Genomic DNA, 17,221 nt, shown 5'->3' on the forward strand with positions numbered 1-17,221 from the left:
CTTCAACTATACTAAGTCTTTCAATGCTTGGAATCTGCGCTTTTGCATGATATACTAGTTACTATGGTCATCTAATTAGTTACTATGGTCATCTAATTAGTTACTATGGTAATCTACGTCACAGCAGCTCAGACAAGGCACCAAGCAGTGTTGGGCGGGAAGCGTTTCCACAGACGTGGAAGGAGATTTTCACAACAAAGTTCCAAAGCTTAGTGATGTATCAGATTGTAGGTGGGTTTATTATGTACCCTTCGCGTTCATATTTCACTGTTTGTTGCATTTTTGTTGCGTTTCACTTGATTGTAAAATATGTCGATCGAAAGTGGATGTGACGTTCATATTTTGTCAATATTCAGTATTTTATCCTTAATAGAAAAAATTAAAATTCCATTACGTTTTTTAAGGCGGTCTGTCATAATGTTTTTAGCATTCAATCAGACATTATTGTGAGGTTTTGTATTAGTGTTCATAAAAATAGATATACCGGCCCCTAGACACATTTTTTCTTTAAAAGTGGCCCCCGAGTCAAAATAATTGCCCAGGCCTGCTCTAAAGACTTAAACAGGACGACAAAGTGCTGTTAATGTGACTCAACCCAAGTAAATAAACTCTTGACATACATTGTGATGTCTTAAAAACTCAAGTAAACGATAAGGGAACAATTTATTGCATACAGTTAAATATTTTTCTCAGAAATTAGCTTTAAAGTAGGCAGTTTAATTGTAAGCCGGATATACGTCATCAATATGCGCCCGTTGCTGTGGCGACGCATACGCGCGCTACATTATTATGTTTAGCAAGACATGCTAGCTACCGATAATGGCTAAAATAAGGTGAGTAAAAGTGTCTTTGTTTAATTTTGTGCTTTCTGGCCGTATCATAAGTCACGACATCCAGTTTTAGGTAAGGTAAACTAAGTTAATGTATATGTTTACCAGCTCAGACAAGTTGTGGGAGCTGGCCGCGGCGGAGGTCCAAAGTGTGGAGAATGGAGGTGCGGAGGAGGGTGGAGGAGAGGCGGTTGGTGAGAGGACTGTCTTCCTGATGGGGAGCAAGGCCGGGGTGCGTTCTTGTTCAAACCTTACTTTTTACTAGAAGTGCTTCATTTAGCTCATTATATTTGTTGTTGCAGGGCAAGACGTCCATTCTACTCAGATGTCTGGACAGGTGAGTTTGTTAGTGGTGGTTTGACAAGCTGGAGAAGTCTCAGCTAACATTGTCAACATACCAGGGATGAGCCGGCTAAACCTACTCTGGCTCTGGAGTACACCTTTGGCAGGAGAGCCACAGGACACAACACAGTAAGGATAGCAAATTATATTTCTTGCATCTAATATTTCAGCAAGTATTTGTTTATGTATTGTTAAGTGGCAATACTAAAGTACACTTGGGATACACTTTAGAGCAGTGGTCCCCAACCACCGGTCCGGGGACCGGCACTGGTCCGTGACACGTTTTCTACCGGGCCGCACAGAGACATTAAATAATTTATAACCGACCACATTTCCTCATACTTAACTTTCGCCAGTCCCACCAGACACACCAATAAGCTTGATCATAGATGTATAAACCCTGTTTCCATATGAGTTGGGAAATTGTGTTAGATGTAAATATAAACGGAATACAATGATTTGCAAATCATTTTCAACCCATATTCAATTGAATGCACTACAAAGACAAGATATTTGATGTTGAAACTCATAAACTTTATTTCTTTTTTTGCATATAATAATTAACTTAGAATGTCATGGCTGCAACACTTGCCAAAGTAGTTGGGAAAGGGCGTGTTCACCACTGTGTTACATGGCCTTTCCTTTTAACAACACTCAGTAAATGTTTGGGAACTGAGGAGACACATTTTTTAAGCTTCTCAGGTGGAATTATTTCCCATTCTTGCTTGATGTACAGCTTAAGTTGTTCAACAGTCCGGGGGGCTTTGTTGTAGTATTTTAGGCTTCATAATGCGCCACATATTTTCAATGGGAGACAGGTCTGGACTACAGGTAGGCCAGTCTAGTACCCGCACTCTTTTACTATGAAGCCACGTTGATGTAACACGTGGCTTGGCATTGTCTTGCTGAAATAAGCAGGGTCCTCCATGGTAACGTTGCTTGGATGGCAACATATGTTGCTCCAAAACCTGTATGTACCTTTCAGCATTAATGGCGCCTTCACAGATGTAAGTTACCCATGTCTTGGGCACTAATACACCCCCATACCATCACAGATGCTGGCTTTTCAACTTTGCGCCTATAACAATCCGGATGGTTCTTTTCCACTTTGGTCCGGAGGACACGACGTCCACAGTTTCCAAAAACAATTTGAAATGTGGACTCGTCAGACCACATAACACTTTTCCACTTTGTATCAGTCCATCTTAGATGAGCTCAGGCCCAGCGAAGCCGACGGCGTTTCTGGGTGTTGTTGATAAACGTTTTTCGCCTTGCATAGGAGAGTTTTAACTTGCACTTACAGATGTAGCGACCGACTGTAGTTACTGACAGTGGGTTTCTGAAGTGTTCCTGAGCCCATGTGGTGATATCCTTTACACACTGATGTCGCTTGTTGATGCAGTACAGCCTGAGGGATCGAAGGTCACGGGCTTAGCTACTTACGTGCAGTGATTTCTCCAGATTCTCTGAACCCTTTGATGATGTTACGGACCGTAGATGGTAAAATCCCTGAATTCCTTGCAATAGCTGGTTGAGAAAGTTTTTTCTTAAACTGTCCAACAATTTGCTCACGCATTTGTTGACAAAATGGTGACCCTCCCCCCATCCTTGTTTGTGAATGACTGAGCATTTCATGGAATCTACTTTTATACCCAATCATGGCACCCACCTGTTCCCAATTTGCCTGTTCACCTGTGGGATGTTCCAAATAAGTGTTTGATGAGCATTCCTCAACCTTATCAGTATTTATTGCCACCTTTCCCAACTTATTTGTCACGTGTTGCTGGCATCAAATTCTAAAGTTAATGATTATTTGCAAAAGAAAATATATATTTATCAGTTTGAACATCAAATATCTTGTCTTTGTAGCATATTCACCTGAATATGGGTTGAAAATTATTTGCAAATCATTGTATTGTATTGTATTATATTTACATCTAACACAATTTCCCAACACATATGGAAACGGGGTTTGTATTATACAACTCCTGATACGAAGTTGCCATTTGCTATATTTGTTACATATTTGTTACATGGGACAATGCACATAATAAACATATAAAATATAAAGGTGCCAAATTGTAGCCAAAAGCTAGGTTCCATCTAGCTAGGTTGATGACCTAAGATCAGGGTAGATCAAGAACAAAGTGACCATAGGAGTTAATGTGCATAAGGCAGATGGAGAGGTGATAAATTGTTGCATATAATAATTGTGCTGAAGGTAGAAAATACACATCTTCTTTGGCCTAGTAATTTAAAGTGCTGGTGTTATTGCACGTAGTCCTATTATACAAGTATTTAGCAATAACAGATGTATTTACGCATGGAAAATTGAACCAAAAAAAGCTAACATTAGTGTATCTACGTATGAAATATTGCACAAAATATGAATACATAACTTTTAGAATGGAAATAGTAACCCACAGAAATCTATTGGAACTAATGGCAAGTATTTCTAGCTTTCTTACATATCCATGCTATTGTCCTTGAGTGTGATGTATCACCTATAACCCATCAGATACTAAAGCCAAAACAAAGCCTACTACGAGCAGAAACGAGTAAAAAAACAAAAGTGTATGGAGAGCTTTTTTGCAAAGGGAAAAGGCTAGGGGCTCCCACTAATTCCACTAATGAGTTTTTTCACATATTCATTTTTCAGGCACTTATTTGCTATATTTATCTGCCACACATGGAAGGCCGGTCCATGAAAATAATGCCTACATTAAACCGGTCCCTGGTGCAAAAAAGGTTGGGGACCCCTGCTTCAGAGCCAGAACAAACAGGCTCAGAGACAGCTTCTTTCCCAGAGCTGTCACCATCTTGAACTTATAACAATAATTCACCCCTATACAATATCCTAATACCCTACTGTGCAATATTACCCTTCGAGTGCAATACGTCCGACACTGATTGTTATTTATTACTCCGGTACTCTTGTCTTGTTCTGTATATTGTACAGTATTTTGTATTTGTATAGTGTTTTGTATATTGTACAGGATTGCTTATTTTTTTTATTGGATAGTAGTCTGTTTATTTCAATTGTTAGTTTTTTCTTTATTACCTGTTGTGTAATTTATTTTTACCCCATATTTGTTCCCACTACTGCAGTCCTTAATCTCGTTATATGCAACTATAATGACAATAAAGTCCATTCTATTCTATTCTATTCTTTAGAGTACTCTATGGCAGTGATCCCCAACCACCGGTCCGGGGACCAGTACCGATCCGTGACGCATTTAGACCTGGCCGCACAGAAACATGAATTAATTTATAAACTACCACATTTTCTCTGACTTTACTTTCACTTTTCCCACTAAACTCACCAATAAGCTTGTTTATAGATGTATATTACAACTCCTTTATATTACAACTTCAGCGTTATAATGAGTTGATTTTTCATGCTTGTTCTTTTGCTGTTTTTTTAATAATGCATTTATTAAATTGGTCCCTGGTGGAAAAAAGGTTGGGGATCCCTGCTGTATGGTACTATAGAGTTGAAGATGTGACAATCACAAACAAATCGAGTCTTTTGAACGGTTCTCTTAAGGCAGAGGTCGGCAACCCAAAACGTTGAAAGTGCCATATTGGACCAAAAATACAAACAACAAATCTGTATGGAGCCGCAAAAAATGAAAAGCTGTATATAAGTCTTATCATTTTTAAAACTCTTCCTGTATGACATTTTGACAATAACATTTGTGTCAATATATTGTTGTTGTTTTTTTGGGTTGATTTGAATTATGCAAGTAATTTTACTGTGATTAATCATGATTAATCATTATTCAAAAGGGGGACCAGTTCAGTGCTTCTTAATTATTTTTCTGTTTCTTAATTATTTTTCTGTTTTATTCTTCTGTTGAAGAATAAAACATTTCCTCACCCCCTCTGCCGTGACTATAAATAGAATAATTTGTCTTTAAAATTGTTATAAGTACACTTCTGCATAACATTGTATCCTGATTAACATTAATGAAAACAAAGCAAGACGAAAGAAAGAAATATAGATCAACTTACAACAAAGAATAACTTTATTAATATTGTTTTTTAGTCTAACCCAGGGGTCGGCAACCCAAAAAGTTGAAAGAGCCATATTGGACCAAAAATACAAACAACAAATCTGTCTGGAGCCGCAAAAAATGAAAAGCCGTATATAAGTCTTATAATGAAGGCAACACATGACGTAAGTGTCTATATTAGCTATAATAGCCACCTATCAAAATGACTAAGTGTCGCAGGCTGACGCAAATCGTCGCTGACAGAAATGTTGACATTTTATATTTATTCTACACATTTTTACAACATTAGAAACCATTAGTAAATCAGAGGTTACTCAGAAGGTGAGATAACTCCTGGAAATTACTGGCTTTTAATGGTCAAAGGTATAGATGTGTGTGTCGAAGTTAAATGAAACAGCAGGCTGTCTTCTTTTAATAGATTTATTACAATCTTTGCAAGCTAGGTAACATTTGCTGTGGTCTGGAACAACATGGCACACAAACAACTATCTGAAATGCAGCCAATATTACATACAGATAATGTGTCATGAGACATGCAAAACTAAATTATTACAAAGAGGATAAAAGTAAAGGATATTAATTGAGCTCAAATATACCTACAAATGAGGCATAATGATGCAATATGTACATACAGCTCGCCTAAATAGCATGTTAGCATTGATTAGCTTGCAATCATGGACTGACCAAATATGCCTGATTAGGTCTCCAACAAGTCAATAACATCAACAAAGCGCACCTTTGTGCATTAACGCACAGCACAAAACTTTTGGTGGACAAAATGAGACAAAGAAGGAGCGGAAGATTTTACATGTAAACAAACAGTCCACACTGTGGTGAGTTCAAGAACTGCCAAAATTAGTAGAACAAAACGATGTTCACCAAATACTCTCATCAGTGAAGCATACACACAAACATATAAAACAGTGGGATTTCTAACAATTGGGAATGTTTGTGTCATGTTTGTCCTTAAACATACTAAAAACAAAAAATATATTTTTCCCCCATCGTTTTTCCATTTTCAATCATTTTTAAAAATGCTACAGGGAGCCGCATGCAGCTTGAGAACCGCGGGTTGTTGACCCACGTCTTAAGGCAACGTTCTCTGTTTATTGCACTTACAGATACAATGGCACCCCCTCTGGCAACTAAACTAAAAAATCAAACTTCAAAAATATGTTTTATTTTTTGTTGATTTTGTTTATTTATTTTTATTCATTTGGATTCACTTTTGGATCAAGTGTAAACACAATGGTAGGTACAGTTATAGTCTATATTATAAATCCCATCTATTCTATCAGTCAACATACAACCATCATTGCCTAAAAGTAGGGCTGTGAATCTTTAGGCACCACACGACTATTTGATTTGATTCTTGGGGGTAACGATTCGATTCACAATCGATTATCAATTTAAAACGACTCTTAATTCAAAATCAATCCTGTACTTGTTATTGTGAGATACTGTATGTTGTGTATATACACATGGGCTGGCATGTAATTCAAACTAACGAGTTGGCTTCTTGTTTCAGCCCAAAGACATTGCCCATTTATGGGAGTTAGGAGGCGGTACATCCTTGTCAGACCTGGTCCAGATACCCATCACTCCTGCCAGCATAAGGTAGTGCACACATGCAAACAAGAAACATAAAACAATTATTGCATGTCCAAAAAGAAGTGGGATGGAGCAAAGTATATTTAATACTAACTAAGGCCCAGCATTTCCTGATGATTTGTTATGGAGGATAATTTGTGTTTTAATCACAAAAGCTTTTTTTTGACACTGAATTTATACAATTGATTTTTTTGCGTTTGAATTTTGAGAACTGAATTTTTTTTACTTCAAACTGAAAAAAAAAATTCAATGTATAAAAACTCAGTGTAAAAAAAAAATGCAATGTATATTAATTCAGTGTAAAAAAATCAGTGTTGAAAAATTCTGTGTCGAAAAAATTGTTGCTTCAAAAAGCAAGACTAACTTCCGGTAGAATAAGGCGAAAGCAATCGATCCTGTCTTAAAGCCAGCCAATGAGGTGTCAAGTTTGAAGTCATGTGACACGGCTCTTGCAAAACATAATTAAAAAAAGCAGTTAACTGGGCTTTAGAAAGGGCATCTCTATCCTCCTTCAAAACCGCACTAAAAGAACACCTCCAGGCAACTTCAACCCTAAACTAACACCCTCCCTTCCTCATCATACCTCCTCGGATTGTAAATAATCAAATGTAAACAATCAAATGTAGTCACTTTTTCTTATAATTTCTGATCTCTCTCTCTGTGTCCAATACTTGATGTACATATGTACCAAGTCAGACCTACACTGTTCCAATGTCATTTTCTCTGATGATGCAATTGTTGATGACTGAAGTGTTGATTCCAACCAAACTTAAACCCCCCCCCTCTATATCCCACACCCCGGATTGTAAATAATGTAAATAATTCAATTTATATACTGTGATGATTATCTTGTGTGATGACTGTATTATGAAAATAGTATATATCTGTATCATGAATCAATTTAAGTGGACCCCGACTTAAACAAGTTGAAAAACTTATACGGGTGTTACCATTTAGTGGTCAATTGTACGGAATATGTACTTCACTGTGCAATCTACTAATAAAAGTTTCAATCAATCAAAAAAAAAAATCTGGGCATAATACAACATAATTAACACTTCAATGCGGCCCGCTGAGTGTTTTCAAAATATAGCAATGATATATGAACAGTGATATTATATAAGTGGATCGTTTTTTTTCTATCCTTTTGCCTTTGTTTTTCGCCGTGTTTTTGCATTTTTGTTGCTCTTGCAAAAAAACTAACATTCAGTCCGTTTTTGAGAAGGTGTTTTTAGTTTTTTACTGAAAAAACACTCAGAATGTACATGGAAATACATAATGTGGGATTTACAATGCTAACAAGGAACAATAAAACACTGAATATTGAGACTATATGACAGTTGTGCTTCTACTGCAAACCACCTCCTTGATCTACACATTTTATAATCCAGCAAGAGCAACAAAGATGCAACAAACTCGGCAAAACATAAATGCAAAGGGTAAAAGACATCTACATATTCGATATAATATCGCTGTTCTGTAAAACTTTGTTGTATAACTCTGCCGTAAGCAAGCCCCGCCCACTCTGCCCCACTCAGTTCGTGCCTGGTCTGCAAAAAAAGCAAAGCTTCAATCGTATGTCACTCAAAAGTGCAAATTATAATCATTGGAATCATTTCTGTAGTTTGAAAATATCCAGCAGGGTGCATTGAAATGTTAATTATGTTGAATTATGCCAAGGTAGGCCAATTATCTGCTTTTTTATGCTGTTTTGCAAGGTGACTTCAAACTAGACACCTCATTGGCTGGTTTTGAGACAGGATAAATTGCTTTAGTCTTATTTTACTTAAAGTGATACTTGCATTTTGAAGCAGTGAATTTTTCGACACAAAATTTTTATACACTGAATTTTCAAACACTGATTTTTTTTTTCAATGAAATTGTCAGCATAATTTGATTAAAAAAAGTTATGTTCCCCAAATTCAAATGCAAAAAAAATCAGTTATATACATTCAGTGTAAAAAAAGTTTTCTTAAAAAGACACAAACTGGCCTCTCTTGCTGTGTTTTTCATGTTCACGTGTTACCATTTTTAAAACAAAAGACAATAATAAAGAATGTGTAGCAGTAGATAGCTTATTCAGGGAATACATAATAGAGTAGTAAACACAGACAAACATTTTATAATGAATACATTCAGCATATATGATAATAAAACCTTATTATTTTATAATACATACACATATTTAGAATAAGTGATTATTCTGGTTCCGCATACCTTTTATGAAAAATATGTTTTTACTATTCCTTAAAGGGGTTCATATTGATACATTGTTTGGTTGATTTGTGCCATAATTTTACTCCACATATTGATTTGATGAAAGTTTGTAGTGTTGAGCACAGAGATGTTTTCCACATTCGTATTGCTCCTCTCTTGTTGAAAACAAACAGTAACTGTAAATGTTTTGTCCTCTTGTTCCAGGTCTCTGTCTGTCATCCTCGTCTTGGACCTTTCCAGTCCAAACGCCCTGTGGGGGACTATGGAGAAGCTGATGCAAGCGGCACAAGTCCAAGTGGAGAAGGCTGCCTCTCAGGTGATGCAGGATGAAAAAAGTCGAGCTGGATCCAAACACCAAACGTCTGTCTCCTCTGCGACGCGTGTCCTGCCCAAAGACTACCCCGTAAGCATAAACATTAATGGAGGATAACCAGTATGTTTTATAATGGCGGATGGATGATCTAACAGGACAGAGAGCTGATCAGTCCTTTCCCAGTTCCTCTGCTTATTGTCGGCAGCAAGTACGACCGCTTTCAGGTACATTTTTTTGCAGTAATCTTATGGCATTATTTGTATAGTTTAAAATGGTCAACATTGCAGGAATTCTCCTCCGACCAGAGAAAAGTGGTGTCTAAGACGTTGCGTTTTGTTGCTCACTACCACGCGGCTTCTCTCATTGTAAGTTCATCGAGCCATTTTCGCACATTCACACCAGGGATGCGTCACTATTACTTTTGTCTTCTGACTTTTATTCCTCCCCAATTTTATCCTTTTACAGTTCACGAGCATCAAGTCGGAGAGCCAGATGTCAAAAACGAAGAGCTTCTTCTCCCGTCTGGCTTTCAATGTGGAAACAAGGTGAGGTTAGATTTGCACAAATTAATCAATTAGCGTCCATGTCAATGCAGCTATTTTAAAGTTTGAGAAGTCCTTTACTATTATTACATATATCTTGAGTAATTGCTCTTATAACTAGTAAGTATTTTTTTTAATGTCAATATACATGTGTGCGTGCGTGTTTATAAGTTCAATACAGGGGTGTCAAACTAATTTTCATTTTAGGCCACATTACAGTTATGGCTGCCCTCAGATATACATTTATATTTGCCCCATGATATTATACAATTGTCCTTTCATTTCATTATTATCATTGCTTAACCAACAAACTGATGGACAACTTGCTTTTGAATCACAAGTCAATGTGACAAGCAGATATTAAAGTTCACTTATTCACCTATAAAAATATTTGAATAGTTTGTTCCATCAAATAACAAAATACAATTCTGTTAAGAACTGCAGCTAATAACTTTTTCTGTAAAAATGTAAATACATTTAGCTACTGTCTTATTATTTCCAGGCTTTTGTGGGCCACGTAAAAAGATGTGGCCCCTGCCTTGAGTTTGACACATGTCAAACAGGCTTCAAACTTGCATCCACAAATCCCCACTGGTTGAGAGTTACATTTGGCAGTGCTAGCCAATGAGCTAAAAGCCTGTCAACTCAGTGTCTAGCACATCTCCAAAGATGTTGGGAAGTGAGGTTTACAAGACGTACTCACATAGTCACACTAGCTGGCCTCCTTGTACAGAGCTTAATTGGATTTGTGATGGGGCTCTTAACTCAAAACAATTGTATGTTAAATTAACGTCTTCCATTGAAATGAATTAAAAATCTATTTAGTTGGTGTTTGCTTCCCCCCAAGCATCACAATTTTAACTTGCCTTTAAAAACCCCCAAAAAACTTTTAGATAAGAAATATTGTATAAAAACAATAGTACAGAAGATACTCATGACAACTACAGTAGTTGTATACACTTTGAAGTAATATAATAATAATAACAATACATTTTTTTTTAAAGCATTTCCCTTGGAGAGTGAACTTCTTACGGTATCTCCTTCCAGCTGCTACTCCGTCAAAAACACCATTTGCAGCTTTTCCATATTTTATGTCCACCGTTTATATATTATTTTAACATTCCTGGCTGGTGTTAGTCTCATTCTGCTTCAGTATGGTGCAGACTAGCAGCAATACGCTTGAATTGCTTCACCATGTTGGCGACACTCTGTCATGAGTTGATTTGAGTTGCGTTTGAGTTTATTTCGAACATGCAAGCATTCAACATGATACATTACAATTTCCAGTTTCTCTTTTCAACATGTTCGAAAAGGATGAGGAAGAAGCAGAGTTTATTTAATCCTACCCCTTTTCTTTTTCATAACAGTTGCTAAAACTTTTGTTCACTTCCTGTTCTCAATTTATTCATAATGTACTCCATAAGTAATCACAATAAAAATAAATAAATGAATAAATAATACTAAGTTATATTTCATATAGTGAGATGAGTAAGATTACTTTGAAAATGAATGGATGGATGAAATAAATTCAGAATGTTTATCATGGTTCTTTGTACTTTGTAAACACTTAAAGTTTGAAGAGTTTCTTGAAGTGGATTATATTAGTACATTGTTTGATTGTTTTGCTTAATCCATTCCATAATTTAATTCCACATACTGGTATACTGAAGGTCTTAAGTGTTGTACGTGTGTACAAATGTTTTAAATTTACATTTTTCTCTAAGATTCTATTTCTCCTCTTTTGTTGAGAAGAATTGTTGTATATTCTTGGGTAGCAGATTATAGTTTGCTTTGTGTATAATTTTAGCTGTTTGCAAATTCACTATGTCGTGGAATTTCAGTATTTTTGATTCAATAAATAAGGGGTTTGTATGTTCTCTAAATCCAACATTATGTATTATTCTAACTGATCTTTTTTGTAACACAGTTAATGAATAAAGTGTACTTTTGTAGTTATTTCCCCATATTTCTACACAATAACTCTGATATGGTAACACTAGCGGTTTTGACACATGGTTTTAACACATGGTTTTGATGATTTCTTTCTTTAATTCATTGACTGTCATCTACTTTGTCTTCTCAGCACTGTTCTTAACACTCACTCTCTTCCTTCCATGCTTGGAAACACAAAGTTATGTACATCTCTAGCTGTAAGCTAATGCTAGTGAGTAAGGAAAAATGATACGGAGGATCTCACGGTATTTACGCCAACTAATGGCAGGGATACTTGTAACTCCTAAGTCTTGCTTTCAATCTAAAGCATAACGATTAGCCAAACAAACAATTCTTACCTCTGTTGGACCGGAACAAAAATAGTATGAGAGTAACATGGGGGAATCCTAAATAGTATTATTAAAATGGTGCGAAGAGGGCTTACCCCCAATACTTCTTAAATGAAAATGTAAAAAGTGATAATATAAAGGAAGTAGTTAAAAGCTTCAATAAGTATTTTGAAAATATTGGACCAAATCTAGAGGAAAAGATTCCAGATCCCGAGTCAGTTGAGAACTTGAATGACCCCATGGACAGAAATCCCAACTTGATGTTCCTCAATAATGTGACAAAAGAAGAAATAATTAAAATTGTAAAGAAATGTAAATCCAAGACCTCAACTGACTTTCACCAAATAGCCATTAAAAAAGTTATTGAAGACATTTCAGATCCTTTAACGTATGTTAGCAATCTATCATCTCAAAGAGAGAAATTCCCAAACAAAATGAAAATGACCAAAGTTGTTCCGATTTACAAGACTGGAGACAAACACCAATTTACAAACTATAGACCTGTTTCATTACTTTCACAGTTTTCTAAAATCATTGAAAAATTATTCGACAACAGATTATACCCCATTCATTAATAAATGTGGAACACTTGCAGGGAACCAATACAGATGCAGAGCTAACATTTCAACATCGATGGCATTAATCAAAATAACAGAGGAAATAACCAATGCAATAGATGGTAAACAGTGTGCAGCAGTATTTATGGATCTAACAAAAGCATTTGACACAATCAACCATAATATCTTAATTAATAAATTAGAACTCTACGGAATCAGAGGGTTGGTCTTCAACTGGATAAGAAGCTACTTAACAAACAAGAAGCAATTTGTGAAAATAGTTGAAAGTACGTCAACAGCGTAGGAGATATCTTGCGGCGTACCACAGGGATCAATACTGGGACCCCAATTGTTCTATCTTTATATACATAACATTTGTAAAGTTACAAAGGACTTAAAGTTAGTTTTATCTGCAGACGACACGACTATGTTTTGTTCAGGGGAAACCACACAGAAGCTAATACAAATATTACCAGAAGAAATGAATAAATTAAAGAAATGGTTTGACATAAACAGACTATCTTTGAATCTCAGTAAGACTAAAATAATGTTATTCGGTAACAGTAGAGGAGAAAGTCAAACACAAATACAAATACACAGAGTAGACATCGAAAGAATAACAAAAATCAACATTCTGGAAATCTCATAAAAAATACACAACACAAGATGGCAAGAAATATTTCTCTCATGAATAAAGCAAAATATGTTCTCGACCAAAAATCACTCCATATTCTCTAATGCTCGCGAGTGTTACCATATATGAGTTATTGTGGAAAAATATGGGGAAATAACTGCAAAAATACACTTCATTCATTAACCGTGTTACCAAAAAAAACAATTGGAATAATACATAATTTTGGATACAGAGAACATGCAAACCCTTTATTTATTAAATCAAAAATATTGAAATTCATCGATATAGTGAATTTGAAAACGGCTAAAATTATGTACAAAGCAAACTATATAACCTGCTACCCAAGAACATACAACAATTCTTCTCAACAAAAGAGGAGAAGTATAACCTCAGAGAAAAATGTAATTTAAAACATTTGTATACACGGACAACATTAAATACCTTTAGCATATCTGTATGCTGTATGGAATGGATTAAGCAAAGAAGTCGAACAATGTACTAACTTGATGCAGTTTAAAAGGCTGTTCAAACAAAGTGTTTACAATGTATAAGGAAAAAGAACAACAATATTAATTGAAACTAAGATATGATTCATCTCTTTATGTGAATTGTAACTGACTTAACTTTTATGAAGAGAACTGTTGTATTTAAAAAATATTGATACAACTTTGCTACATATTAAAAACAGGAAGTGAACATATATGTGTAAAAAACTGCTATGAAGTGGAAAAAGGGTAGGACTAAATAAACTCTGCTTCTTCCTAATCCTTTTTGAGCATGTTGTATAGAGAAATGGAAAACATGTGATGTATAATGTTGAAACTGTATTCATGTTTGAAATAAACTTCAACCAACCAACTAAAACACTCTTAATTTGAGGTATCGTTGTTTATTACAATTTTACAAAATTTTATATTGATCGTGTACACTTTTATATTGTATATTTTCAGTAAAACAATATCATGTGACTCCAGTAAGCCACTCATCATTCCAGCAGGCGCCGATTCTTTCAGCCAAATCGGTGAGCAGGTCGCCATCTTGTGGCCGAGATGAGTACAGCATGAAAACACATTAAACATACCCAATGGCTTTTAATATTCTTATTGTTACATTTATTAGCGGTAATGGAATTGTTTGTTTGAAATGTGGCAGGGTCCCCTCCCACGACCAATGTGGACATTGCTTCCCTGCATGCCAGAAACCCCAAAGACCTGTGGAAGAAAGTCTTTGAGCACATCTTCCCTCCAGAGGTCAGCCAAGCACTGGTTATGAAAAGAAAAAAGAAGAAAATGACAAATTTAGGACTCATTAATTTTAGTTTATCCGTGCAGAGCCTCAGTGAGCAGAAGGAGCTGAAGGATCCAGCCAAGGACCCTCAATACAGCGAGCCTCAGATTGATGCCATGCGGGCACAGAAAGATCAGGTGATAAACCACCACACACTACTAGTGACCTCCACTTGTGCATGCTCATGACATTAGTTATGAAGAACTAGAACAGTGCTGTCCGCACAGTTAGTTGAGCTCCAAAAGCGATACAAGGACATGATTTTCAATATGTACAAGAGTGAGGGTCTCTAACAATCACAAGGTGTTTACAGTATTATTATTGTAATTATTTGGGTAGTTATTTACTTATTGGTTTGTGTTACTGTTACTTAGTCTGTGTATATGTGCCTAAATATGTGTACATTGTACGAATGTATGTTTGTGCCAAAGAAAAAAATAATGCTTATACATGAGTAAAACATATTTATAATATATTGCAATAAGAAGTAAATTAATAATTGTAGTGGTCGGTATTTATTTTATAAATAAAGTGTGGGAATAAAAAAGTTTCACTGTAATATTAAAGATTATTTCACCTTTTAAAAATGTTTTTTGGTTTGTTGTAAACATGTCCAAAATAAACCACTGCTACTAGAGACATGCCGTGTAAACCGGGGGTTCTTAACCTTTTTGACATCAGGTCCCAACTTCTCCTCTACAGGGGGCCCACTCAACATTGAAATAGTAATCTTACTTTTTATTTTACTCATGTTCATTGATAATATCTAACCTACTTACAGTTTAACAGGATAAACCTTGTCAAATGATATGAAAACATGTGTTAATCACCACTCAGGATGGTTTCCTGCTGGCCCCACTATGGACTGGACTCTTACTATTATGTTGGATCCACTATGGACTGGACTCTCACAATATTATGTCAGACCCACTCGACATCCATTGCATTCGGTCTCCCCTAGAGGGGGGGTTGCCCACATATGCGGTCCTCTCCAAGGTTTCTCATAGTCATTCATATCGACGTCCCACTGGGGTGAGTTTTTCCTTGCCCTTATGTGGGCTCTGTACCGAGGATGTCGTTGTGGCTTGTGCAGCCCTTTGAGACACTTGTGATTTAGGGCTATATAAATAAACATTGATTGATTGATTGATTGAATCACAAAGATTATTATGTATTTAACACACAAACCTTAGGCTTAGGTTAGACTGATAAGAAAATAAGTACTAACCAAATATACTGCATACTGCCAGCAACCTGAGGGTTCTAGGTTCAATCCCCGCTTCTGCCATTTTAGTCACAGCTGTTGTGTCCTTGGGCAAGACACTTCACCCACTTGCTCCCAGTGCCACCCACACTGGTTTAAAAATGTAACTTAGATAATGGGTTTCACTATGTAAAGCGCTTTGAGTCACTAGAGAAAAAGCGCTATATAAATATAATTCACAATTCACAAGAAGAGACTCATAAATAACTTACCTAAAAAAAGAAAACGGTACATACAATTGTTGCGCTAAAATACACTAAATTATTAATGAATATGTTTCTTAACTAAACTGTCAATACAATTACAGTGCAAATTAAATTACAGCTTCCCCACTTTAGTCATAATTTTTGCACTTAAGACCCTGAGAAGGACAAGTGGTAGAAAATGGATGCATGGAAGAAACTTCTCTATGGTTTTGTCTCAAACAGAAGAAGTCTGGAGCTGGAGTTGTGGTTTGTGTGGTGGGAAAGTGTATTACAAACCGAGTGTCGCTGACAGCTCTCCAGGGGGCGCTGGCAGCCCAACAATTGTTACGAAACACTAGTGTCACCTGTAGTTACCTCAGTTGAGTCACCTTTTGAAGCTTAAAGGTTTCTGCCTGGAGCAGTTTTGAATTTATGAAGGCCTTTATATGTGTCATGACCTCATTCTATGTTTTCTCTCTATTTGTAGGAGCTGGAAGAGTACAAGAAGAACGCAGCAAAGTCCTGGAAAGGCCTAGAACTGGACACATAAGACCCAAAAAGCTCCTGAACAGGATAAGATGCAAACAATGAATGACATTAGAAAGTTTTTTTGTTTTTTTTACAGTAATGCACAAAGGCAAGCATACAAATCATGTAAATGGAGAAACAACTTTTTATTAGTCCCTCTACATACTGTACATAGTCATTCTTCCATGCAGTGTAATTAACACGTCTATTCAATCAATCGCAGTGTCATGGTCGCCCAATGTGTGGTCTACAAAATAACTCCCAAATTGGCACATTGTCAAAACACATTGGCATGAACCCCTTGATGCAGTTTATTTTTCATTAACTCCACAAGATGACAGCAGCTGCATTTGAATAATCGTGAGTGATCAGCATCCAGCAGCTTTAACTATCTACCTCTGCATGCGCTTTAAAATGTTGCTACTCAGCTGTTGGGGTGAAACTCGCGTGTCACTGTTTATAATAAACTTATCTTAACGCTGACAGAGCGACTTGCTCTTAAACCGCTACTACAACATTGGTTCTGTTGCTGCTGTGTTGTGCGACATCACTTTGTGGTTCCGAAAACTACATTTTGCCACATAGCGCCATCTTAGAAGTTTGCTAGCTGTTC

The 17,221-nt window shown here is 36.3% G+C and overlaps 1 protein-coding gene across 1 annotated transcript; it reads left to right on the forward strand.

Annotated features, from left to right (window-relative positions):
* The first annotated feature begins 762 nt into the window (after positions 1-762).
* dync2li1 (dynein, cytoplasmic 2, light intermediate chain 1) lies at positions 763-17,091 on the forward strand. The gene is made up of 13 exons (XM_061965323.2): positions 763-833; positions 939-1,062; positions 1,133-1,167; positions 1,232-1,301; positions 6,717-6,805; positions 9,221-9,419; positions 9,485-9,553; positions 9,617-9,694; positions 9,795-9,874; positions 14,295-14,365; positions 14,497-14,594; positions 14,676-14,768; positions 16,568-17,091. The coding sequence occupies exons 1-13, from the start codon at positions 820-822 to the stop codon at positions 16,628-16,630; spliced, it is 1,083 nt and encodes a 360-aa protein (XP_061821307.1). The 5' UTR covers positions 763-819; the 3' UTR covers positions 16,631-17,091.
* Positions 17,092-17,221: the final 130 nt, after the last annotated feature.

This window comes from Nerophis lumbriciformis, linkage group LG02 (assembly GCF_033978685.3).
Source record: "Nerophis lumbriciformis linkage group LG02, RoL_Nlum_v2.1, whole genome shotgun sequence".
NCBI lineage: Eukaryota > Metazoa > Chordata > Actinopteri > Syngnathiformes > Syngnathidae > Nerophis > Nerophis lumbriciformis.